The sequence below is a fragment of the Anguilla rostrata genome, chromosome 3 (assembly GCF_018555375.3).
Source record: "Anguilla rostrata isolate EN2019 chromosome 3, ASM1855537v3, whole genome shotgun sequence".
Lineage (NCBI taxonomy): Eukaryota > Metazoa > Chordata > Actinopteri > Anguilliformes > Anguillidae > Anguilla > Anguilla rostrata.
This window is the reverse complement of record NC_057935.1, coordinates 60,233,229-60,260,508: the sequence shown is the minus strand read 5'-3', so window position 1 is coordinate 60,260,508 and position 27,280 is coordinate 60,233,229. Positions and strand designations below refer to the sequence as shown.

The 27,280-nt window shown below is 41.0% G+C and overlaps 1 protein-coding gene and 1 non-coding gene across 5 annotated transcripts; one reads left to right on the top strand and one right to left on the bottom strand.

Moving 5' to 3' along the window:
* The first annotated feature begins 1,951 nt into the window (after nt 1-1,951).
* Nucleotides 1,952-25,892, top strand: LOC135251473 (phospholipase D1-like). 4 transcript variants are annotated; one of them, XM_064328968.1, is made up of 25 exons: nt 1,952-2,123; nt 2,747-2,772; nt 6,705-6,859; nt 7,796-7,923; nt 8,342-8,484; nt 8,854-8,947; nt 9,551-9,616; nt 11,698-11,756; nt 12,146-12,391; nt 12,720-12,863; nt 13,494-13,577; nt 14,406-14,484; nt 14,651-14,761; nt 15,210-15,407; nt 15,678-15,849; nt 16,631-16,749; nt 19,239-19,352; nt 20,325-20,429; nt 20,661-20,749; nt 21,143-21,256; nt 21,638-21,687; nt 21,930-22,064; nt 23,394-23,547; nt 23,946-24,060; nt 24,381-25,892. In XM_064328968.1, exons 3-25 carry the CDS (start codon nt 6,736-6,738, stop codon nt 24,603-24,605), a joined length of 2,868 nt encoding a protein of 955 aa, XP_064185038.1. In that variant the 5' UTR covers nt 1,952-2,123; nt 2,747-2,772; nt 6,705-6,735; the 3' UTR covers nt 24,606-25,892. The 4 variants fall into 4 exon arrangements, with proteins under 4 accessions (XP_064185038.1, XP_064185039.1, XP_064185037.1 ...); XM_064328967.1 differs by lacking the exon at nt 1,952-2,123 and adding an exon at nt 2,511-2,569; XM_064328969.1 differs by lacking the exon at nt 2,747-2,772.
* On the bottom strand, nt 22,986-23,067 carry trnal-aag (transfer RNA leucine (anticodon AAG)). The gene has a single exon. It is a non-coding gene; the product is annotated as a tRNA-Leu (tRNA).
* Nucleotides 25,893-27,280: the final 1,388 nt, after the last annotated feature.

The window sequence follows — 27,280 nt, the reverse complement described above, 5'->3', positions numbered from 1 at the left end:
TTATTTTATTATTTATGGTTATGTGGGTAGATTGCAACAGGCTCTCTAAAAAGGACAGCAGAGTACAAGGTATGTCTGCCGCCAGTTCCTTAAGTATTTCATGTACAGCTGGCTTTCAGGTATGGTTCACTTAATGCCCATCAATGTATTACAGAATGAACATGACAGAACATTTCAATATTTTGGAGAAAAGAGGAAATAAGCCCCATTATATCAATTGCAATGATATCCAAAAACACAATGATATCTGCTATTTTACTGTTTTCTAGACTGAAAATACACAAAATTAAACCAAAGGAACCCTTTGAATTGGTATTTTTTTCCACCTGCCTTTCTTAATACAAACATGAATTAAATTTAAAAACAGCAGCAACCAGCCAAAAGGCAATAGAGGAAAACAAGACATCTCTCTAACAACATCTGTAAGCACAAAGCACCAAAACTAAAGAAGCTAAAATGATTTGTATTGTGTTTCTTTACTGTTTGTTTTATAACGTGGACATATTTTAATTTTTTGAAATTCCGTAATTATGCTCCATATTAACATTTGATTAGGGAAGATGGCATAGCTGGGGAACTTGCATATGGCTCGAGAGCTTGCTGCCCTACAGACTGCAACATTTTCTGCTCTCCACCCTTTCCTTCCTCCAGTGAAGTGAGTGCAATCTGATTTCCTAATGTTTTCATGTGTCTGTAAACTTGTGACTAACCCTGGCTCATGTGAATTTGTCGCCATCTGTTGGAAACACTGTACACAAAAATTGTACATGAAACCAGCTTAAAAAAACAAGGCAGTCTTATGGAATGTGTATACACATACCTGCATGTTTTCAAGACCATTCGCAGCAGTTTGGGATGGCCAAATAGACTGCACATCGATCTTTTGAAAAGCTGAGTTCTAATTCTATTATCAAAATTTCGCTTGAGACACATAATCCATTGCCTGCCATTCATGGCATTCTACACACAGCTGTGACATGTTGCTGCTCTCTGGTAACTCCTCTTTTCACATATCACTCTCACTCCCTTCTGTCTCCCTTTCTGCCAAACCCTCTCTATGCCCCTCATTCCTCTCCTATGTTGTTTTTTTATCCTGTTTCTCTATTTAAGCCATTTCTTATTTGTTCCCTCTCTTCTGACTTTTTTCTATTAGGCTTTCACAAACTGCAAAATTCCTTAGTCACGTCTTGGCTTTCTCAGTGCTCCACCCTACCCCAACTTAATAGCTGTTGTTCGAGAACTGGGCAAGTATATTCTTGCTTTTTTGTAGATCCCGGTGGGTCTCATGTCATAAATTATGTAACCTTCTAAAATAAGTAGCTACTGGGCATTGATAATCAAAAGAATCTGAATAAATAAATAGAGATTATGAATGAATTAATCTTTGTCAGTTGCAATAGTCAGAAACTTTTATCTTGCCATCTTGTACAGTTTATGCATAACTTTCATAATTCTAATACAATATAATGCAGAAAATGTCAATCCCAATTTTAGTTGCTTTTGCTTCCAACATATTTCAGACTTCAAGGATGCCATGGGCATAAGACATTTTGTGCATGTTGCTGCACTAGCCTCGAAGAAATTTTCCTTCCCTGTGGCAAGACGTTTTACCTTAAATTACAATAATTCCCCATACTAGAAATGTTATTTGTACATATATTTACTGAATTTTTATGTTATAAGAAGTGGCAGCTACTGCCCCACAGCACGATGCAATGTTACCACACTTTAAAGCCCGAGTTTAAATTAAGATCAAGAATATAATTCAGTGTTTTCATTCCACCTGTTTTTTTAAATATCGAAACTGATCGATATTAAAGCTAAATCGCGTCGCCTAACATTCCCGTACCTTTACGTGCTTCGCATTTCATACGCCCATTTGCTAATTCTGGAGTAGGTGAAGGGCGTGGCTACTTAATCCCTAACATGGGCCAAGGCAGAGATTCGAGCGAACTGCGAAGCCGAGTTGTGGCAAAACGCGCCGTAGAAAAACTGGTTATTTTGGATGCTTGAGAGTAGCTAACGTTCATGCATTAAAAGACTTCAGTCGGCGATAGCTGGACGTTTTCATAGAAAATAAATATTGTCTTGTGAAATGTTCACAAGAGAAGAAAAGTTTTTGCGTAAGACGTTATTTATTTTTTCTTACTTTGGTAAATACCACAAAGTGTATTCATTTTCAATCCGTCTACAGGAACTTCAGACCAAACATCAGATATGGATTGTTTTACTTTAATGGAAGCAATCGTAGTTTGTCAGTCTCTAAAATATTAAACGGTCATTTCCTCAGATTGTTGTGCAAAATACGTATTTTACTTTTTTTTAAAAAGATAACTCAAAATTCAACTGTGAGGCAACTTGTAGTTATTATTTATTGTTGTCATGTATTATTGTTATAATGGAGGTCTAATTGTAGTTCTATAGACTACATGTTATGTAGCTAATAGCGCATTTAAAATTGGTGGGTGATCGAGGAGTAGGTTGTACGCCTACCCAATACCACTCTGTTAACTGACGTATGAGTTGGGACCTTTTGCTTATGCTGTTCTGGGAGTGCCTTTCCGGAGAGGTACGGTAAACCAGCCTACTGTAGACAGAAAAGCGATTTATAGGTTTCCTTTCGAAACATGTTGCTGCGTTGAAGGAGTGTTGTTAGGAATACGTTAAGAAAAAATCTTAAATCAAATGATCCATTTGTATGAAACTAATTCGTTTCATCTACCTTTTTTGGATTTTTTTCATTTAGCGACGTAGGCTACCACGTCCGGTAAAGTAAGTAACTGCATCTAATTACAGTCAACTATTTTCTCCTTTCTCTCTTGTACTATTTTATTACAATTAAATGATAAACGTAGAACTAAGTAATATTGTAGACTAGCTTACATCAGATTGGAACAGATATGACTATTTATAAACATTTTAAAGCTCTCATCTAAACTTTTTTATCCCTTCCCCCTTTGACATGAAAATCCATTCTCTCCGGCGTAATGAAAACTCGCTGCAAGGATGGGTGGAGTGAGCTATTGTCGCTACCTAGCCTACTCCTGGTGAGATGCAGACGGTAGAACTACCGGAATGTGGATGACATGTTATCTTGCTATTTAGCCCCTATACGAACTTGAAGCTCGCATTCACCGTCGAAAGTGAACGTCGCGTTCTCATTTCTGTAGGCTTTTACGTTTAATGCTTCGTATGCTCCTGTTTAGTGAGATGAACACGATAAGCACTCTCAGATATTTCAACCACAAGTTTACAAATTATGAAATAATTAGGTTCACTTCATTACTGATGCGTTGGGGTATATCGGCTATTGTTGGCTTCTCTACTCCTTGTGTTCAGTATAGTCTAATCGAAGGATAGCTTATCCTATATGACTTTTTCAGGTAGAAAATTTAAGTGTTTCGAGAAAATAAGTATATCAGTTCACATGTTTGTATATGGAGAATATGCCAACATAAATAATTCACGTCAAATTGTTTTCGTCCTGGGTTATTTCTTAAATCATTTGTTAAAAAAAAAAAAAAATCCAGTTCGTTGCTGAAAATAGAGCAAGTTTGTTTCTGTGCTCCGTCATAAATGGCGTCCGTGACTTTCCTGATTTTCGGAACAATGTAACAATAATAATGAAAAATTTGGGCTCATTGACACACTGATAAGAATATGTGCTCCAACAATAAGATGTAGCATGTAGGGTGGAACAGCTGGGTCACACTAAACCGGAGAAGTAAATAAAGTGCTGGCTTATCCAGTACATTAATGGTTAATAACAACCTGAGCCTCTCTCTCCTTTTCTCTCACCTTCGAGATAATGTTGCGCCTAGATCCAGGTAGCCATAGCAATGCCGGACATACCCAATCAGCACCCCCCCCCCCCCCCCCCCTCCCCTTCTCACGTACATGCAGGATTACGCTCACCTCCATGTATCAGTTCTTAGTACTCCGTGTATACGTTTTCTAAGTGAATTCCATCATTTGTTATGTATTTGTTTATACTCCTAATAGTTGCAATAGTGCTGAAAATCAAGCACATACATTCCTGTACTTTTTCAAGTTAATTTTCGATTGCTCCATTTCTTCTCCATTCCCATCAAGTGTTTTGAACGGGTATGTTTTCTTCTGCGTACAGACAGCACGTGTTATTATGACTGGAATGCTTGTATGTGAAGCACTGACCTGTCGAAGGCTGAGCGTGTTTTTGTGTCACCATTAAGCGATTTTATGCATCATCTTTGGTCTTTATTTCTTTATTTTTGTTTCTTTGTTTAGTTTTGGCCAGTGGCAATAATCATTACATTGTCATTTTTGCATATTCGTGAAAGTTGCTCTTAAGTTCGTGTTGATGCTAGCGGTGTATTGAGTTATTCTTATTGAAAGAATGGTTAGTGTAAAATAAGGTATACTTATGTTCTGTCTAGCATCTTCCAAAGGATTGATAATTAATTCATTGATTAATTAATTTTTGTTAATTCACCACCACCGAGACACATTTTTATGAATTCCTGACCAGTGTTTTATTGTATTTGGTTTTCTCTGTGAGTTTTGTAAACTTCAATTCACAGTGGATTTATAATTAATTCCAAATGTAGGCAAGTATAGGCAAGCATCTAGAGACACAGAGGCATATTTAAGAGGGGATTTATAAGAAAGCTTTGCTTTGTTGTGTATGTGCTAAAGAATGAAGAACACTGAGTAATAATTACTGTCCTAAATGCCATTTTATGGCTCAGAAAGTGCTGTAGTAAAGGGCCTATTTAGGGCTATGAAACATATATTTTCCGCTGATGACTGCTTGGAGTACATGTTCATACATATTAAAAATAGACACACGCATGAGGTAGAGTGAAAGTATTTCTGAAATCAACACAATAAAACTTGAAATGAGACCATGAACTAAGACATTAAAACATTCATGAAACATTAAATAAGACAGTGTAGTACAGCAAAACAAAGATTTAAGAATTTAAAAAATGAGACTTCTGATAATAATAGCTCACAGGATATGAGAAAACAAGCACAAAACCATGCAGACCTACGGCGCAACTTGGCGAACTATATAGCTAGCTAGCTATGTCACATCCTCACCTCTGTAACGTTATTTGTTGTCCTCCGTGTGTCCATACATCTGTATCGGTGGTTGTAGCTGTGTGTCCTTAGCTCCTACTCATGCGTGCAGGATAGCATCCGTACGCGCTAACTAGGTTAGCTAAAGTAGGCGAAACGCAAACATGTTAGGGTTAGCTAAAGTAACATTGGGCGATAAAGCTGTGCTTAAAAATTTCCTGCCGTACCACCTGTGCATGTGTCCTACTAAACGAAGCACCACCTGCGCATGCATCCCACAAAACGTCCCTGCAAGGTCGTCCGTGATTGAGTGAGCGAGTGAGTGACCACAATTTGCCATGCATAGCCCACGGCGCCAGTACCTGCACGCAGTGGGAAAAATAACATACTAATAACATTCATCGAAAAAGTCTGCCAAGTTTTCCAAATTTTAACTTGCCCTGGATAATTTTTTATCTCATAGCCTCTTCAGACTCGAGTGCCTACTGGGAGAAGTAAGTCTCTTAGAGGCCGTATCTTGGAATGTACAATTCTTTGAATCTTAAGTTTGCTTTTCTTCCCAGGGATAACAGTTGGAAAAACCAAGCCAAGACAAATGTAAACAAAACTAGTAGCTAGTTTCATTTTTTATAACTCACATTTTGGTTTTTCTTCATTTGTAAAAACAAAGTCCATGTTGAATATTACCAGCTTATGTCTTGACCTTTAGTCAGAACAAGAGCAGTCATTTCATCATTGGCCTTCTATGCACTGTATGTAAAATTGTAATTGAATCTAAGTCTGCCCTGTTAACACTTTTCATTCAATGCCTTTTGAAAAAGTCTGCAGTGGATGGCTCATTCACATGATCTGACTAAAGTCTTCTGGTCAAAAGCTTATTGTTGTTAAAAGAGACGTACCACAAAGTAAAAAATAAACAAAGAAGGTTTTGTCTTTGTTTATACCCGATAACATTAATGTCAGATAAACACCAGAACCATTGGGGTCAAAAAAACAGCATGGCCACTGAGGCCACAGGAATCATGGTTCTCTTTAGAAATTTTAATGCCAAATTTCACACTAACTAAAACCAAGTCAGATTGCTGGAAACCAATCTCTCAAACTGTATCTTCCCTTTCGAGTGTGCTATGAAAATATGACTGTAGCCCAGCTGGTGATGGAAACACATTTATAGCAATTACATTACATTATTACATTACATTACAGGCATTTGGCAGACGCTCTTATCCAGAGCGACGTACAACAAAGTGTATAACCATAACCAGGAACAAGTATGACGAAACCCCTAGAGAGAAGTGCCGGTCCAAGTGCAGGGAACAACTGCATAGTTCAACTTGGACCCTGATGGTTAAACTGATTAACTAATTCCTCCAGGAATTCCAGATACTCTTGGTGTTTTAGTAGTGTTTTAATTGAATTCATGTGTGTGTGTGTGTGTGTGCGCATGTGTGTGTGTGTGTGTGCGTGTGCGTGTGTGTGCATGTGTGTGTGTGTGTGTGCGCATGTGTGTGCGTGTGCGTGTGTGTGCATGTGTGTGTGCGTGTGTGTGCATGTGTGCGCATATGTGTGTGTGTGTGCATGTGCATGTGTGTGTATGTGTGTGTGTGTGTGTGTATGTGTGCGTGTGTGTGTGTGTGTATCAGCTGGGTGAGCAAGGCCAAAGCCTGCAGTACCATGGCATGTCCAGAGGAGGAAGAGGTGGAAGTGACCCGTGTTGTAGGGCTGATGAAGAGGCTGTACTCGCGTGATGACAGCCCTCTGTCCCAGGATGAGCTGGACTGCCTCACACAGAACAGCGGTGAGGCTTGTGAAAATGTACAGTATATGCCAATTACAATTTTGCAGGTGCTTTTAGTCACACACACACATACACTCACCCACGCACACACACACACACACAAGAATCAAGTGTTGACACCAAGCGGTGGCTTTCACAGTGCTGAGTCTTTTCAATCTTTGCAAGTTCAACCAAACCGGTTCTCCAGGGTCAGAAACAAAACTAATCTCCTGTGTCTGCTTCTGTTTATGTCAAACGATTTACCCATGGATATGTTATTTATTCATGTTATTTGTTCATGAAAAATGTTGAAATTCTGTCTGTGGCCAGGTGGCGTAAATTTCCTTTCTTTGTCTGTGGACTGACGTCACGTGCAATATGATCACACATTGTTTAGCTGTTAGTTGTAGACCCATTCACAAACATGCTTGTTGTCATGACTCTGCACTGAAAGGGGGACAGTAGCCAGACAACAGCATCATCTAATCTCTTTCCTTCGGTCCGTGTAATTGATCAGTGGTAAGAGATTAGTAGTGAGGGAGGAAGTAGTCAGCAAGTGATATGGTCATATACAATCTGTTTATAGTGTGTTAACACTTCATCTAATATGAGTGTTTGTCCATATGTTTTACACTTTCCGTTCATTTCAATAATTGGAAGTCTGCTTCCTGAAAAGGAAGTATGTTCTGTCAGCCTAATGTAATTCAGTTAAATCATGACACAGGGAACCCACTTTTATGAGGCTGCTGGGTGGCTCATCCTGTCAAGTCACTGTTTTACTGCATAAATGGGCCCTGTAAGAATGTGTACTTTAACCACATTTAAATTGTTTAATTACATATCAAAAATTGTGGAGTACAGAGACAAATCTAGACAAAATTTGTCTTTGTCTCAAATATTATGGAGCTCAGTGTATGTATATTTTTTTGTATTGGACAACATCTCTCGCCTTTCTAGAAGAGCGGCCCTTTCTGGTGACCCATCACCTGCGTGGAGTGAGGGAGGGTGGCGTGCCGCTGCTGCTTCAGGGGACTCCTGTGACCTGCCGGGTGAACAGCACGGAGAGATACACCACGCGCTCCAAGGTGACTGCGGTACTGCGGGTTGAGTAGGGTCTGGAATCTTAGACTTTGGAGCATTGGGGTCTGCTGTACAGGGCTCCAGCACAGTAGCTGGGGTGGAGAAGAGGTTAGAACCAGGCACAGTTGTGACTGGGGATTAAAAAGTGAAGGGAAGTGTATAAAAAAGATTTGATCCGGAACCATGATGTTTCTCAAATTTTAGTCAAATTTGACAAATTTGTCAAGGTCGTAGCATTGTGTAAGAAATGCACAAAGTGAACTAATGTGCTCTGTCGAAATTTCAGGGTGATATCCGCTGTGTAACACTATCCCTCTATTTCATTATCTCTCTGTCTCTCTTTCTCTCTCTTCTCCTCTGTCTCTATCTCATCCTTTTACTCTCTTCCTCTCTTCCTCACTCTCCACTTCCTCTCTCCCCTAGGTGCGTGTCTGTACTCTATACACAGTCAAGCTCACACATGGTCAGTTCACCTGGACTGTGAAGAGAAAGTACAAGCACTTCCAGGAGCTGCACCGCGACCTGTACAAGCACAAGATCCTGTTAAACCTCCTGCCACTTGGAAGGTTAGACATGGCCTTTGTGCTACTCCCCAGTATTACTCTCATTCTCATTACAACAACCACTTCTGCTTTGGGGGCACTTTCCTGAGTTTCCTCCATTTTAGTGTGCTGTTACCTTAACTGTGGCTGCATTAGTTTTTCCCACTTTCACTTCTGCTGCTGTCAAAAACTTTTACACTTTTGGCATTTGCTTTAAAAACATTTAAATATCTTCTCCCTTCCTCTTCCTGTTTGATCCATACCCTTTTCTTTTCTCTTTCTCCCTCCTTCTCACCCTACCTACCGTCTGTTATGTTGTTCTTTACAGTCTCCTCTTACACAGTGAAACGCCCTCCCCTCCCCTGCTCTCCCCTTTGTCTTGTGTCCTATCAGATTTGCAGCTCAGAGGCAGCAGCTGGAAGCCATGTCAGAGGAAATGCCCAGTCTGCATGGTTCTGAGAGAGGCAGAAGAACTTCCAGCAAGCCGGTATGGCATGCAAACATGCCCATGCACGCACACACACGCATGTACACATGCACAAATGCACACACACACACATGCATGCACATATGCATACACATAAACAGGAGTGCACACATGCACACACGCACAAATACACACACAAAGACACACATACAGTACACACATGCACGCACACATGCACACACATGAATGGGTGCGCATGCAGGCATGCATGCACATACACAAATACACTTGCACACATACAACAAACAGGCGCACACACACACACATGCACGCACACATGCATGCCTATACACACAAATGTAGTATATGTATACATGCCTGTGTACACACACATGACTTTGGATACAAAACATGACCAGCACAGACACATGTATGGCTACATATGCATACATATATGCCTCGAAACCCACACCCTCCTGCATGTTGTTGCCAAATTAGTACAGGAACATGCGGTTATGTGGAAATTAATTATTTATCAGTGCAACAGTGGAACTGGAAATAATTGTTCTTGCCTATATGGCCTTCTGCAAGTGTCTTGTGTGTGTACTTCTGTATGTACCTGAGGTTCAGGTGTTCTAGGCTGATCCCTTTGTTCTGCTGCAGAAATACCTGGAGGAATACCTGAGCAACCTGCTAGAAAACAACTTCTGCCGGAACTACCATGGCATGGTGAGTGTCTATGCCATAATTGCTATACTCAATTACATTGGGGGCGACATAGCTCAGGAGGTAAGACCGATTGTCTGGCAGTTGGAGGGTTGCCGGTTCAAGCCCCGCCCTGGGCATGTCGAAGTGTCCTTGAGCAAGACACCTAACCCCTAACCCCCAACTGCTCTGGCGAATGAGAGGCATCAATTGTAAAGCGCTTTGGATAAAAGCGCTATATAAATGCACTCCATTTACCATTTACCATTACTAACTGACACCTGTTTTAGGCTCTTTCACCACACATTGTATAGAAATATGGACTAAGTCACTGTGACATCATCCATTGACTCCCCATGGGGTTGGTGACAAACGTTTTGAAGCCTGGGAAGTGCAGTTTCTGGGCTCCACCCCCAATTTTGTTGTACAAATTGGAGCCAGAGATTGCGCAGTTGGGCCATGAAGTCCAGTCGTCCACTAACCGTGTGAGATACACTGACTTGGCAGTGACACAAACTGTCCATGATTTGTCTGGCCTGACTTCTGAGTGTACCGGGCTGAAAAGAAATAGCAGAATGCTTGCTGGTGGTGTTTGTGGGATGGTGTAGTCCAGAAAAAACTTGTGCTCTTCTTACATCAGCTTCCTCAAAATGTAGCACTACCAAATGACAAACACATCTGCAGAGGCCATCTTAAAGAAAAGTACTCATAATCAGTGGGTGACGTAAGTGGTACAGAAGTACTCATTAACAGAAAGAAGATTCAAATGCACTGCAATTTTTTGTAATAATGGTGCAAACGCCTACCTAACTTTAAGTACGCATTCCTTTAGCACGTAAAATTGCCGCGCATTGCAGAAGTCACTGCAGCTGGGTAGAATCAATGTAGGGCAAGTATCAAGCTATTAAAGTGTCCAGTAAAGCGTGAAGAGGACTGGAGCCACTTTGTGATCACAACGCACTGCGCTCAGACAACTTCCTGTAATTGGCAGTGGTTAGTTTCAGAGGGGTCTGACTCACCAAGTGTGAAAACATCAAAAATACAAGTGTATTTTTGTGGTGATATTTTTCAGTACTGTTGAAATACCAAGAGTATCAGTGCTGTTGAAACCCACCAGTAAATATGTGCTCTAATCCCAGTATCTTTTGATATGACAGCATTTTGTTACAACTCCATTATGTATAATATTTGAAGTTGCATTACTAATTACATTTTGTTTAATGATTGATAAAATGTATTCTTTTAGCTTCTTATTTGCTATTGTCTTTCCTTTGCTACAACCTATTCAAACTGTCACATTTCTGTTGTGCGTTGTGACCTATCATTGTGATTTACATACATTTACAAAAGATTTCCTTCATGTATTCCCACCTTAGTTATATTTATGAATTGACTCTTCTGTCACACTTCCAATTATTTATTGAACTATAGTATTATGGGACTTGCAGTCAAATATGTCGAAGATCACTTCTGCAAAGATTTAATTGTTATGTCTTTCCCTGAAGGCCTTGTAAGGCGGTTTACAGAAGTCTGGCCCTTTTCAGCACTGTTTACTGTGCTGATGGGGAGTCAGCACGTGTGATAAAGACAGTGCTCAGTTGCAAAACATCCTACTGGATCAGCATTATGTGAACCTTAGGTTCTCCATAATACAATGCAATCATGTTTTGTATTGTTGTGAAGCTGATGTCATGGGCAACAAGTTGATATCTTTGGTGGTGGTGTGCTGACTAAAGATCTTGATACCTATGGGTCAGCACCCAGCCACATACAAAGGTTAACCCGGTGTGGTATGCTTGCAGAGATAGTGTAAGCAGGATTGTTGATGTTCTGTTTTGTTAAGTCAAAATGAATGTAGTTAATTGTAGTGTGTTAATTATTGTAATACATAATGGTGCAAAATGTGTGCGTAGTTGAATGGCTATACGCATATGATGCGTAGGAGACTTACATTTTTACATACCGATTTATACAGCGGAAACCATTCAGGTTATGTACTTTGCTCTAGGGTACAAAGGAAGTCCAGTGTCCCAGTTGGGAATCAAACCTGCAAACTTTCTGCCACCCCCTCTCTGATCTTCACAGTGCCTGTGTTGTGCTTTCAGCTGGAGTTTCTGGATGTCAGTCTGCTTTCCTTCATCAAAGATCTTGGGCCCAAGGGTTTGTAAGTGCATCTATAAAATCTGTGTTTTTGAGCATTCAAACTGGTCTGTGTTGGAACATGCTTGAGCCTTGAACCATGGGTGTGATGTATGTGTATGCTATATATCCCAGCATCCTGTTGGCCTGTTGTTACTGCTACAACACAGTGCCTAGAACCACAAAGGCTTTGATCAACCGTTACTCCCAAGTCTTTTTTCAAATTGAGCACATTCCAGTTTTGTTCCTCCCATAAAGTAATCCTGACTAAAGTTTTTATTTGCCATATGCAGAACATTACATTTGGCTGTATTAAATTTAATTTGCCAGGTTTTTGCCCACTTCTGGATTTTATTTAAATCTTCTAGGAAGATGTGTGTGTACAGTAGGAGTAAGACAAAGTGTTTGTGTCAGGGAGGGCTTCATCCTGAAGAGGTCAGGTGGTCATCGGATCCAGGGCCTGAACTGCATCGGACACCACCAGTTCTGCTATCGGTGGTCACGGCGCTGGCTCGTGGCCAAAGACTCCTTCCTGCTTTACATGAAGAGGGAGGCGGGAGAAATCTCATTTGTGCTGCTCTTCGACCCGGAGCTCAAGGTCCAAGTGGGCCGCTGCTACACGGACACCAAGTACGGCGTGTGCATCCAGAACTTTACACGGTGAGGCGACAGATGGACCCTGATGCAGTGACACAATAATTAGGCCACTGCACAGGCTGAGCCAGAGGCAAACTGACACATATGGTTGTCCGTGTTTATGCTTGTGGATGGGTTACGTGATTTTGTGTGTATGTTACTGTGTGTTTGCATGTGTGTGCATTTATTTATGGATGCATTCCTGTTTGTGCAATTGTGTGTATTTGTGTGCTCTTGTCCACATGTCCCTGTGTGTATGTGTGTGTGTGTGTGTGTCCGCTCACTTGTATCTGCATCTGTGTGAGTATGTAGATGTGTGCTCATATGTCTATGTGTGTGTGTCTATCTGCAGAAACCTGGTCATTAAGTGCAGCAGTTACAGACAGGCCCAGTGGTGGAGCCATGAGATCCGCAGGCTGGCAGAACCATGTGACTTCCTGCAGACACACAGATTCCAGGGGTTTGCCCCACCCCGGGAGAACACACTCACCAAGTGGTGAGATGGGGAGATCAGTTGCAGTTTTGATGAGGGGAGGGGCATATGGGGAGCAGGGTTGTCATGAGGGATGAGGTTCAGAGTAGTAGTTCTGTCTATTTCTATCCTGGGAATGTACTCTTTGGGCTGCTAAAATATCGATGTAAATCAAGTAGTTGTGCTTTATCTGATTTGAGGACCAACATTTTGGCCGTCAGCCCACCCTTCATAACATATTTATTTAGCCAGGGTCACGCCAGCATTTCTCTTCTGTGCTGTAATAGTTTTACGTTTGTGGCTACACCTCATCTTGGTGAGCTCAATCTTTTAAAGACTCAAAAAATTTGCATAGAAGTGAGTCAGTATGGCAGTGAAATTTATGTAGATCAGACTATTTAAATCTGTAGCATCAGGTAGCACCCAGTGTGGCTTTTTCCTTGGTAGTGTAGTGTCATGTGCTTTCCACTGCTCCTGTAGTTTTATTGATCATACTCGCCTCATTGCTGTAAGTCTAGATCTCACTTGTATAAATTGTAATCATAATGTTACTTCATAGAACAATAAAGTTTGATGATGCGTACATGCACTTATATATTGGGATTAATGTGCATGTTAAGCGATGCTGAATGATAGGCCTTTGTTTTGAGACAGGTATGTGAATGGCAGTGGCTACTTTTCAGACTTAGCTGATGCTCTGGAGCAGGCCAAAGAGGAAATCTTCATCACAGACTGGTGGTTAGTCCATTATATTACATTTACTACCGTTGTATACTATAAGACTGTATTTATATCACATACACTGTTTACCGCAATATGCGTATTGTGTTGCGTGTCCTTTTATTACAACTACTAACAAATGTTGGTGAGATATCTGAACATGACTCATTGAGGGCAGTGATTTGTTCTGACTGACAGGCATGTATGAGGTTATACACCCAAAATAAACAGTATTAGTTAAAGCTCATCCATATAAGTTTGGACTTCTCATTTCCTAGGAAATAACTTTAGGTTTAGTTTTCTATTACTTCTTACCTAAAAGTTCACATTTTTAATTCCCAGCCTTCCTGATAATTTATTACGGTTACAGCTGAAATTGTGCCTGTTTTGCAATGGAGGACAGAGATTCCTTAATTTTCTCATGCTTTAATCAGATTTCACCTCTCTAATGCATGAGCTTTGAATGGGTGTTGTGTGTTAACATCCTACAAGTCGTTATTTCCCCCATTTTCTATTAAAAGCATGTAGAGACTGCCATGGTGAAATACTGCATTATTGCAATGTAGTCTTTTCCATGTTATAGTCCATCATAGTCCATTTACAGCAAGCCTAACACATTTATAGCTTTGATTCATCATAAAAATTGAAATCTTAGTTGTAAAATGTTGATTTTTGAGGGGTATCCAAGACAAAATGCTTGTGTCTAAGGCAAGTCACACTTCAGGTGTAATTTAGATAGCCTTTCTGATTTAAAAGATATTCTGGTTTTGCCTAGGAAAACTGTGCTGATGTCACCTTGTTGCCAGGTTAGCTGAGCGTGTCTCAGCCTGCTCCTCCTTCTTTTAGGCTCAGCCCTGAGATTTACCTGAAGAGGCCTGCCACAGACAACTATTGGCGCCTGGACGAAATCCTCAAACGCAAAGCAGTAAGGAACGATTAGGCTTTGTCCTTCTTTCTCTGAATTTCTTTGGCATCTGATCCCTCTCCTTGACAGCTTTCTTGAAGGTATTTCTGTCCTCCCCCACCTTCTTCTGCTCCCCGCCCCCTTTCTGTCTCCTCCCTCATTCCTGTCTCTCTGCTGCCCCCTGCAGGATCAGGGTGTGAAGATCTGTGTGCTGCTGTACAAGGAAGTGGAGCTGGCCCTAGGCATCAACAGTGACTACAGCAAAAGGACCCTCATGAACAGGCACCCCAACATCAAGGTCAGAAACCCACAATGCATTACCATTGAACAAACCTTCTGTCTCCCTGCTGGGTGCACCAAATGTTATTTTTCCAAAACTCTTGTCATCGCATCTGTCAGTTAATTTATGACAGGGATACATTCTACAATGTTATTCCAGGAATCACCACACAGGCCTTATTGACCACTCATGTTTGTCCTGTGGGCTCTTACTGATGCATCCAGTTGAAGCCCTGGATCCAAGTGCAGTGAATCAGGACCATGCCAGTGCCACCTGTGGCCAATCATACAATTGCCATTGGAATTCCAAACTGGGGGAAAAATTAAATGGGACCCAAAGTATTATTATTTAATGTTTTTCATCTGTCACTTCTCTCCCTGTGTTGTTGGTACCCTTCTGCTTTGATACCCACTCTTCTTTTTTCAACTCTTTTCCTCTCTTCCTTCTCTGGTCTGTTCTCTCTCAGGTCATGCGTAATCCAGACCACGTCTCCGCCATCATCTTCCTTTGGGCGCACCATGAGAAGATGGTGGCCATTGACCAAACAGTGGCCTTTGTGGGCGGGATTGACCTGGCCTATGGGAGGTGGGACGACAGTCACTACCGGCTATCAGACCTGGGTGCTGCACCGACACCCCATAAAATCCAGGAGGTGGGGCCTGAGGTAATAGCAGACCCTCCTTTGAACACTGGGAAGACCTGACACTTTGCATTTCTTCCTGGTCTAGCTAAGCAGATTTGCCCATAATTTAAATTGTTGTACAAACATGTTGTAGCTGTGGAACATTTTTTTTTAAATCAATGTAAGGTTGTAACTTTAAGTGCAAAATGTTCACTGGCTTGGTTTTGGCATAATTGTATCACATGCACACACACACAAACACAGAAACACGCTCACATACACACATAAGCATCATGCTCCTGTTCCCTCTAGGCTGGTGACGTGGTTGACCAGGGTTCTCATGAGCCAGCCAGTCAGCCCCTGGAAACAGAAGTGAAACCAAGTGGCCCAGGGGATCTGACAGGCAACACTCGACTGTGGCTGGGCAAAGACTACAGCAACTTCATCAATAAGGACTGGGTCCATCTGGACCATCCATTTGAGGGTACACACATGTGTGAACACATATACTCACAGATGCCTACAAGCATTTCGAATCTTAGATCAATGTCAGAAATTGTGTTTTTCATTGATAAAGTATCACCTCTTTAAATCTAGGAACCTTTGTTTTGGGAACTAATAGATTTAATGTTTCTATAGTTGCTATTTCACAGGGTGTTCTGTGTGGATATGCCACATGCCACATTAAAGTGGAATTGTAATAATAGTGACTTATCTGTTGTAGCTATTGTGAATCAAACCTGGATCCCTTGTGCCATAGGGTGGGACATTTGGGTCATTTGTGTATAATTATAGGGTAATGTCCTCTTGTCTTCCCCTTTAACTGTGCATGTCTTCTGTGCATGTCCTCATACCACGGTCCATCTGGCCAATAGCTGTTTGATCCACATTGCATTGTATTTTTGGGCACCACCAACAGGCACGCTAACCTTCTGACACCAGTGTGAGAACCGGAAAGCAGGGAGAGTTTAACCTGTTATGCCATTTCACAGGCAACATCATTTCAATGTATCAACCTGAAATTGCCTGTCATAATGCTCAATCCCTGTGAAATTGCTCTGTACCCCACTGGCATGTTTCATTTTAGATTTGACACTTTGACAGAGTATTTTTCTGTATTTACCCAAATGTTTTTTCCCGACTATCAAGTTAATTGATATGCTAATAGTATATTTAAATTATGCATTGAAATGTATGCATTATTTACTGTATGTAATCGGAATATGACTAATCCTGCAAAATGTCATTGTCTTTGTCTCTCTCAGACAACATCGACCGGACCCAGGTGCCCCGCATGCCTTGGCGTGACCTGGCCACCGCGCACCACGGGAAGGCAGCCAGAGACCTCGCCCGCCATTTCATCCAGAGATGGAATTTCACAAAGGTCAGAGGTCAAAGCTTTAACAGACCTGGGAGCTCTGGGTAACACCAAAGCTCAATGCGCATTGCCTGATTTAAGCAGTTGCGGTACTTGGAGTAAAGTAAGGCATGAATTATTCAGAGTTTTTGGTGGCAAAGTCTACGCTTTTGTGGAACAAAGTGTAAGGAGCTTGCCACTGAAGATTGATGAAATTCGCTCCCTGGTTGGCATATCTAAGGTGGGGTTGTTTTGCTTCAATGAAATGTGGTTAGATTGCTCAATCAATGATTGTGATAAAGACATAGACAGTTAGTCACCCGAAAGGTGAAACCACAGTGGGGGTGGATTCTGTGCTTTTATTTGTGCAGACAATCATTTTATTATCAGATCTGATCTGGAAGACAATAATGAAATCTTCTCTGATTGACATCTGCCTTCTTAAAACAAAACCTGTGCTGTTTTGGGTGTGTTATAGTCCGATCACAACATAATCATAGCTCAAAGACTCCACTCTCCAACTGCGGTGGCACAGAGAGGGAGTGTATTTCATTGTATTTTAATACTGTTGTCACCAATGTATCAGGTCCTACTTACAGTACTGTTACAAATGTCTAAATAGATTGACTTAGTTCAAATGATTGCTAAACAAACCCAAGTATGTGAAAAATCGCAGAGTGCGATTGATCTTATTCTTGTGTCTGATAAAATAAATGCATCGCACAGTGGTGTGGTTAACTATGCAATTAGTGACCACTTTCTTACCTATTGCACCAAAAGGATTTTTTGGGAATAAGTCTATTTAAGTTTAACTCTCTGAAAAGCTACTATGTGGATATAATCAGGTTCCGCCTGGATAAGGTGGATATGCCTCATGTCTTTCATGCTAGAGATGTGGCTGAAGCGTGGGGAGCTTTCAAATACTGTACTTGTTCCAACAGGTTTTGAACGCAGAGGCCCCATTCAGGCAAATTAGAGTTACACAATGAACTAACCCATGGTTTGATCTAAATATCTTGCAGATGATAGAACTGTAGGACTCTTTGGTTAAATGTAGACAGTCCCTGGAGCAAATTGATTTTGAATGTTTTAAGGAATATAGAAATTTAACACAGAAAATAATCAGGGCAGCAAAGCAGGATTACTATTTGGAAATAACCAAGGAAAACGTTAGGGACCCCAGAAGATTATGGAAAGCAATGAAGGATCTGGGCTGTGGGGGAAAAATTATTCACCAAGGGTACGGAGTCCAAGAAAGGCCTAAGCGCTGATGGCAGCACTGAGTTTGATAAGAACAGAGTTGCTAAGATTTTAAACTTCTTTTAGCTCTGTGGCTAATAAGCTTGTCTCCAAATTGGCACACAACACAAGAGTACTGTGAAAACTTTGTCTTCAAATACTACAGCAATTTAGGTGTTATAGCTGGCTCTTTTTCCTTTAGCAAGGTTACAGTTGAAAAGGTGACTAATATGCTGGTTGAGCTAAATATTAAAAAGGCCACTGAACTTAATGGCATTAGTGGCAGATTTTTAAGAGACTCATCTGTTTTAATTGCTCCCTATATAACTATTCTGGTCAATCTGTCTTTAGATAAATGCCAAGGACCTGCTGATTATAAACATGCTTAATTCATTCACATCTTTTATTTCCAAGGTTTTGCCAGATGTTTTAAAAGGTTTTTGAATGATCAAATTTATGATCTATAATCTGGTTTTAGGAAGTCCTGCTACACAGACACGTGTCTTATATCTCACAGATTTCATAAGGAGGGAAATAGATGAAGACAAAATGTGTGGTCTACCGTAGTTTTACAGGACCTGCAAAAGGCCTCTGACGCAATCGATCATAGAATCCTTGTATCCAAGTTAAGGGCCCTTGGTATGGGTGGCGTACCTCTCAGCTGGCTGGCTTTTTAATTGTCAGGAAGGGGTCAGTAGGTAGAGGTTAGTGGGTAGTTATCCAAGGCTAAGCACATCACCCGCAGGATGCCCAAAGGCAGTCTGTTGGGTCGTTTGCTTTTTTTCCTGAATATAAATGAAAGCAGCATGCACTTGCTCTTTGTTTTTCTGTGCTGACAATTCAGCTATTCTAGTGTCACACAAAGATAAAGACAGGATACAGGAAATACTAGTTGATGAGCTATGTTGGATAAGGTCTTGGTTATCAGACAATAGGCTTCTACTACACTTAGGCAAGACTGAGTCTGTCTTGTTTGGTTCAAAAGCTAGGCTAAGTAAGGATTCTGAACTGGATATAAAATTAGGAGCCGGAGTCTGTCGTTTAAGTCCTCTGTTAACTACCTTGGTTGCATCCTAGATAGGAACTTAGGGGGAGTAAGCATGGCCTTGAAAGTTTTGGCCAAGGTTAACTGGGTTAAATTGACGCGCAACCATAAAACTAAATTATGTACAAATATCCTCTCTTTTTACCTCTTACTTCCTCCTCCATCCTACCAGTCCATCTCACTATGTTACTGTCACTCACTCACTCCTGTGTGATCTCATTTATCCTGGCAGATCTTCAAGAACAAATATAAAGACCACTTCTACCCCTGTCTGCTTCCAAAATCCAACAGCACAGCAGATTGTCTACCCTTCACGGTCCCTGGAAGCAAGCAGGCATCAGTGCAGGTAGAGAAATTGACATTTCTGATCATTAAGGATATACACTATATGAAAATTGGACATAAATCGCACAATGGTAGGTAGCATAGGACAGGATTCTTAGTTCAAGGGTATAACAGTTTAAAAAATGTTGCCTAGAGTAAGCACCCACATTGTTAATGACACAGCAGTTAATATTACAGTGTCAAAATGTGCTCTGCATACATCACACATACATTCGCTCTCCAAGGTGAGTTACATAAGGTCTTTTTTGTTGTATTGGTACAAACGTGCACAGTGCAACTTGTTTATAAGAGTGGCATTCATTTTGGCTGATGTTATTCTTAGAAGTGATATATTGACAGAGGCAAACTGCATTTGTGTGAATGGAACAAGTAACTTTGTGTAAAGACAATTATTCCTAAACCGAAGTCACATTTTATTAACATAATTGCAGCTGTATTGCACTGCGAAACAAGGAGGAATGAGAATTTCTAGCACACTGCATATGAACTGCTGAAACTGAACTAAAACTTTCTGACATAAATGAGTTTTCATTCATGTCATTTTGTGATTTGACAACAATTGTAAAGCGGTGTTACTGGTCAAAAAATATTTAAGAATTGGAAAAATTCATTACTACATACTGAGTATTTAAACCCGCATTTCAGTGGGAATGATTCGTTGTTTGGGTTTTCATTGCTACATCTGGATTATTCCCGATGTGCTTAAAAGTGGGCTGCGCTGTGTTCAATGTTGCGGTTGTACTAAACAGAAGCCATTATATGCTACAAACGTCACATGTTGAAGAGCAACATTGAACCTGGCATTTAAACCCCCATCTTGAAAACCACAGTCGCAGTGTAACTTCTCAACCTATGTATAATCTTGTTAAGTAGCTGTGCATTCTTTCACTCACATACCCTGCATCCCTGTTATGACCCACCAGCGTTCACACTGCCCTGACACATTCCCTCCCCATATCGCCTTCTGTTTCAGGTGCTGCGTTCTGTGGATCGCTGGTCTGCTGGGACGTGTGAGAGCTCCATCCACAACGCTTACATCCATACCATAGAAAACAGTGAGCACTACATCTATATTGAGGTACGGACACCACCGAGTTCACTGCACCAGACTCAACACTGAAAAACTGAAACTCTGTCGCTCATTATTACACAATGTGGCTGAAACGTGTCAATCATCATGTAATACACAAACTGATACTAAGGACTACCTGCTATTGGACTGGCAGCCTTTAGCAGCAGGAAGTACTTTAGTTTGATACAGATTTTTATGGTACGGTCAATGTTGTAAGGTCAATGTATCTCTCCTTAGAATCAATTCTTCATCAGCTGTGCAGATGGGAAGAATGTACACAATGGCATTGGTGATGCCATAGTGAACAGGATTCTGCGGGCACACAGGTTGGTCTTTGTGGTGTTACTGTTTTTATCACTATGTTTTCACACATGCAACTGCTAGACAGTGTTCATTGTTTATGTCAGAACTATTGTTTTCAACTCTTTCACTTATTTGAGTGACATACTCAGTTCTGAATTTGTGCCGCCGGCTATATCCTCTTACATTGTTGTTGTTATACTGTTTCACATGCAGTTTTTTTTTTTTACATTTTAACTGCAGCAGAGTTGGTCTCCACTGACCAACTCTGCTGCAGTAGGCAGCCATTTGCTTCTCACAGCAGCATGTTATATGGGTAGTAGGTTGAGAACACCAGGATTACAGTCAGAGTTTACACGGAAGGTTTATATCTCTCTCATTCATCATTCATGTACCCCCCACCGCCGTCATACACACAGTGAACAGAAGAAGTACCGGGTGTTTGTGGTGATTCCCCTGCTGCCTGGGTTCGAGGGTGACATCAGTGCAGGGGGAGGTAATGCCATCCAGGCCATTCTCCACTTCACCTATAGGTAAGTTTAATTTAAAACGCACGTACGCACGCATACTGTACAGGCTCCCCTGAAGGACATTATTATTTTTTCAATATAGAATACAATTACAGTAAAAAACAACGTCAAACAAAATGTCATGTACAAATTTTTTTTACCTTGTATTCTTACAAAACAAATGTGTATTTGGTACCAATAAATTACAATGGACATGTGAGCAGTTTAAAACAATTCAGGTTTTAAAGGCATCAGGAAATGCTTGAGTTATCACAGAGTCAAAAACCAGGGGAGTGGCAGCCATTGAAAGGAAGAAAAGTTAGCAGTGGGTGATGTAGTTAGGAGCAGCTTGTGTAAGTGGGTAGGCCTGACCCCTCGCTCAGTTGTTGATTGTGCTTGTTACAGGACCATATGCCGAGGGGATTTTTCCATTCTGGCCAGACTGAAGGAGCACAGTGAGTGACCTTCCTGCTTTGGCTTCCTGATTGACTGTTTGTCTGTCACACCACACTCAACATCAGTTTTTATTTCCTGTGTACGTGCATGCATGCGCGCGTACGTATGTGAATATTTGTGCACGTGTATATGTGTGTGTGTGTGTGTGTTGCCTAACTTTTACCTGCCAGCGTCCTCTTTGGTTGTAACTGTTTGTCGCAGAGTGATGGCAGCGTGTCCCTCTCGCTCTCGCCTCTCCCAGTGCAGGACCAGTGGAGCCAGTACGTCTCCCTGTGTGGCGTGCGCACTCACTCCCAGCTGGCTCAGTCCCTGGTCACGGAGCTCATCTACGTCCACAGCAAGATGATCATCGCCGATGACCGCCGCTACATCGTTGGTTAGTAATTTAATTTCTGCTCACAGTCAGTGGTGACAGGTAAAAAAGGGAATGACACTGGTCACCGGTGAGGTGTGATGAAACAATCACCGGATATTAATATTATTGTTTCGGTTGTCTGTTCTTTCATAATAGACATTCATTACACTGGGTGGATTAATTGTAAATTTCAAATGTGCAGGTATATTACATTATATACATCATTTTAATTGATAATAATTTAATAATTGAAAACTTGGCATCTTATAGTACTGCACCCCCTGCTGTCTGTTTCTTGAACCGTCCTCATACAGTATGTTCATTGAATTACATTACAGTTACATTACATTTATTTGGCAGATGCTTTTATCCAAAGCGACGTACAATAAGTGCATACTAAAGGTCCGATAAGGTGCAATATTCATTTTGTTACAGTTATTCATAATCCAGTTCACACAGTACACATTACTCTCTGACCTAACCTATGCTAAGTCAAACTAGGAGGCATGACAAGCTACAACATCAAGATAATGATACAAAGTACAATATAAGTGCTGGATGGAGGTACATGTAACATGAAAGTAGCACAGGGTGTACATGTGTAGCATGAAAGAGGGGGTTTTAAGTGATAAAAATGATCCCAGATTGGGAGTGCCCCGCAGAGTGGTTATAGTTAGTTAGTCCAGGTATAGTCTGAAGAGATGAATCTTCAGAACACGGTGGAAAACAGGTAATGAGGGAGTACTTCATAGAGGAACCGGGAGTTTGTTCCACCACTGGGGAGCTAGGGTGGAGAAGATCCGTTGTCGGGACAAGATGACATTGTACCGTGTATTCCTTTAACAATGCATTTAGTTTTTAAATGCGAACATTTTACAGGGTATTTTATGTAACCAATGGTATCCATACCTATTATATAAATCCGTTACAATAATATTATCTTGGCAGCGGTGGGATTCGAACCCACGCCCCCGAAGAGACTGGAGCCTTAATCCAGCGCCTTAGACCGCTCGGCCACACTACCTGTGTACATTGAACCTTGTGCAACAAAGGCCCATGTATCTAGAATTACATACTATTTCTGCAACTTTTAATTTTACAGTCCAATCCATTTATATTCAGAATTTCTGTGATGGACAAATTATGTAAGGTAATGTTACTCAGTAAAGGGATCAGCAGTGAAAAAAATTGATTTTTTCTATCCGGCTCTTGTTTTATTTCTCATTTCTCATCCTTTGCCTTTTCCTGTTCTCTTCCATAATACTGTATTCCTCTGTCTCCATAATTACCCCACTCACTCGCTGATCTATTCAAATTCTCCCCCTCTTCTCAAACCCCGCCCCCCACCAGGCTCAGCCAATATCAATGACCGCAGCATGCTGGGCAGTCGGGACAGTGAGCTGGCAGTGCTGGTGGAGGACACGGAGAGGGTGCCGTCCCGTATGGGGGGCGAGGAGTACCAAGCAGGGCCCTTGACTCTTGCCCTGCGCATGGAGTGCTTCAGGTCAGGGGGTGTCTATGGGGGGGGGTTTCAAAATGAAATTTCAAACTGTGCATCATGTACTGGAAATATTTAGGCTCACAAATGTAATGTGCAATTTTATGCAGGTATTGGACAGTTTTGATTTTGTTACATATCATTTATGGTGAAGTAACAATTACAAAACGGATCATTTGTACATATTGTGTAATAGTTTCTCAAGTATTTGCCTTTTCATTTATACTTTAACACGTATTATTGATATTTGCTTGTTAAGAGCAGGGTTTAAATATATTGTCATCCTTTGCATACACTACTACATTATATGTAATATGCAGTAACATCACCCATTTGAGTAACTTCTATGAAATCGTATTGGTATGATGGCTACTTTAACATTATGAACTTATTCTTTATCCCAGAGTCCTCTTGGCAGCAGATTCAGAACCTTGCATTGACATCCAGGACCCAATCAGTGATGAGTTTTTTGAGGTGTGGAACAAGACTGCCGAATCAAATGCCATGATTTATGACAAGGTGAGAATGGAGTTTCTTATTATCAGAGATTTTCACACGCCTACACAAACAGTACCAATACACATCTCACCTTCATCCCCTTTTCCCAACTCACTGTCCCCAGCTGTCAATCGTCCACCTCTTTCTTCCCCCCTCAACCCAGTACTTCTCTTTTCTCTCTTCCAGACTATTTCCCAATCCCTGATTTTGCATCACTTTCATGGCTTTCTCTGTCACAACAAATGTGATAGCAATTTGACACATTTTGTCAGTGACTCCACTTAACACACAAGACTTAAAATAAAGATAAAAATGATTCTCATTTTTTCCCTCTTGCCCAGGTCTTCCAGTGTCTGCCCACCGACTCTATCCACAGCCTGCGTGCACTAAAGGAACTGTCTTCAGTGGAACGTTTGTGTGATACAGACCCTGAACGTGCTAGAGAGGAACTGGAAGCAATCAAAGGCCTCCTGGTCCACTTCCCCCTCTGCTTCCTATCTGAAGAGAACCTCATGCCTCCACTCAGCAGCAAGGAGAGAATGGTTCCCATGGACGTCTGGACCTAAAGGGCAACACATTATTATGCAGAGTCAATGCAAAGCATGTTGGGAGTGACAGCTGTCTATAATGCTACAGTGGACTGCTTCACTTTAAATTTAATGTAACACTCACCTTTCTCACCCACCTCTTCTATAAGGGCAAAAACTGCCAAACATGAACAAAGTCAACAGATTTTACATTAAAAATATAACACACATAGAAGACAAACTTGTACAAAGAAATTGCTCAGGTCTTTTGTGTTCATTAACCAACTCATCCCGAAAATAATTTGTTTACAAAATTTCTATATGGAACCAATCCTAATTGGCCCATGTATGTGTATTTAAAAATGTAAAGAAATGAACTAAAGGTATATTATGATAACTTTTGTGAGAGATTCAGAACATAAAACCTAGAGAGGCTGTGTTTTTATACACTAGAGCTATAGATACTCCAAGATATTTGCATCCCTTTATTGATTATTTGAAACCTTCCTCTGAAGGTTCAGTTGGGAGTATGATTAAGGTAAATGGTAAATGGACTGCATTTATATAGCACATTTATCCAAAGCGCTTTACAATTGATGCCTCTCATTCATCCATACACACACTCACACTCACACACCAACGGTGAAAGGCTGTCATGCAAGGTACCAATCAGCTCGTTGGGAGCATTTAGGGGTTAGGTGTCTTGCTCAGGGACTGCCCAGGGTGGGGAATTGAACCAACAACCCTCCGACTGCCAGACAACCGCTCTTACCTCCTGAGCTATGTCGCCCCACATAAGGAAAATCTTTCATCAATAATTGATTTTTGTGGACCAAAGACAGGATTTAATGTGATGTGATTAGTGTGGTTTCCAGTTAAACCCTTCAACTCATTGCAGGGTACAGCTTGCCATGACAAATTATTGATGTTGAGACAACAATGGGCACCCTGACCTGTTCCTTGCTGTACCACCATTTCAATGTTATTGCAATGTAATGTTTAAACGGCATGATAAGTGTGAAACATTGCCATGAGATTATGCTCTTTGAGTCCTGAATTTTCATTACACTACAGTATACACTATCTGGACAATAAATCTGACACAAGCCTCATCTCTTAATTCATAATGTGTATCAAAAGGGAGGGAAAGGGAGAGAGTGGAAAGAACCGTGTGAGGCTGGAGAGCAGAGGAAGAAATTCTCAACCTAAAACCTAAAATTTAGATATTAGATATTCAGGATAGAGAGAGGAACAGAATATATCATGTTGTACGGATGTAAGTGACTTGAAGTTATTTTATAATTATATAAAATTTGTGGAAATCTGCATTTGTTATTTTTGACTATTTTATGAAGTTTAGGACATAGTGCATCTCTGTCTCCACCTCTCCTGTCTTACAGTGACCACATTCTTCATTTGGTAACCATGAGTTTTTATGTCTGCCTTTTTCTGTTGAAAGGGTGTGGTCACTCGGTGTGTATTTGGTCAGGATCCATCTCTGCATTGTATCTCTGACAAAGAACAGATACTCTGCTGGAGTAGTCTTTTTTTAGCGCCCTAAGGCAATTTAGTCGACTTTGTTTTTTGGTGTCTTTACCCCAGTGTTCCAAATACCAGTTTTTTGCTTGTTGCATAATTTGGGTTACACTGATTTGTAGCTCAGTGCTGTCTCCACTAGGGTATCTGTCAAGAAATTTGCAATGGTTGCTATGGTGACAGATATAAAAGTTTCCTACTATTACCAGGTGTATGCCACGAGAGTAAATAGTGATTGATGTTGGGATAGGCAATAGTAAAACAGTGAGAGAGTCAAGAGGATAGAGGATACGAGGTAAGCGCGGGGAGCGAAGGAAGGAAGGATCATGTGTTGAAGGAAACAGTGGGGCTATTACGGGCACAGGGAGGAAAGGAGGAAAGAGGACAAAAGACAGGAGGGTGTAAAAGCGGGATCAACATGGGAAAACTGCAGTGGGACAGTAATCATTGTCTTTTATCCCTCTCCCTGTCTATAGCAGCCAACTGAATTGTTATTTCTGTAACACTGTTGTTATTGGTCCAGAATAGTCCTTGCTGTTTTTAACAGGGGGCGAGGGAAAGGAGTGTGTGAAAATACATGTTGCCCTTGGAGTTACACGACACACATCCATCCCTCAATCAATCAATCAATCAATCAAAATGTATTTATATAGCACATTTCACAACAATTGTCGCAATACGCTTCACAGATAAACCTGGCCACAGATGACCTTCACCTAAACCGCCACAGGAGCAGTTTAGGCCAGGGTTGCAACAGTGGCAAGGAAAAACTCCCTGTGGATCCCTCCCAAAGCATGTAGAATTTGAATTTCTTGTTTCGGTAGTTTACTCCATTAGGCAAAATGACTCAATTAAATTCATTGCAAGGTGGGGGAATATCCAGCCTACTTGCACCCTCCCTCCTTGGGGGATGGTCAATTGTGCATTGCTGCACCATGATCCTGGCTAAAATTGATCAATATAGTTTAGAATTTTTTTATTATTATTTGAATGTATTTATTACATGCTGAATTAAAATGGATTGTTTTCAGAAATTTTCTTTTATATTTTGATAATAAGTTATTCTAAAGCTCTGAATGAGACAGATAACTAACAATGATATTAATGAAAGATGTGTGAATAGCTGTTAGCTGTTGTCTGTCATCTGGTTATTACAGTTAAGTTACAATGCACGAGTA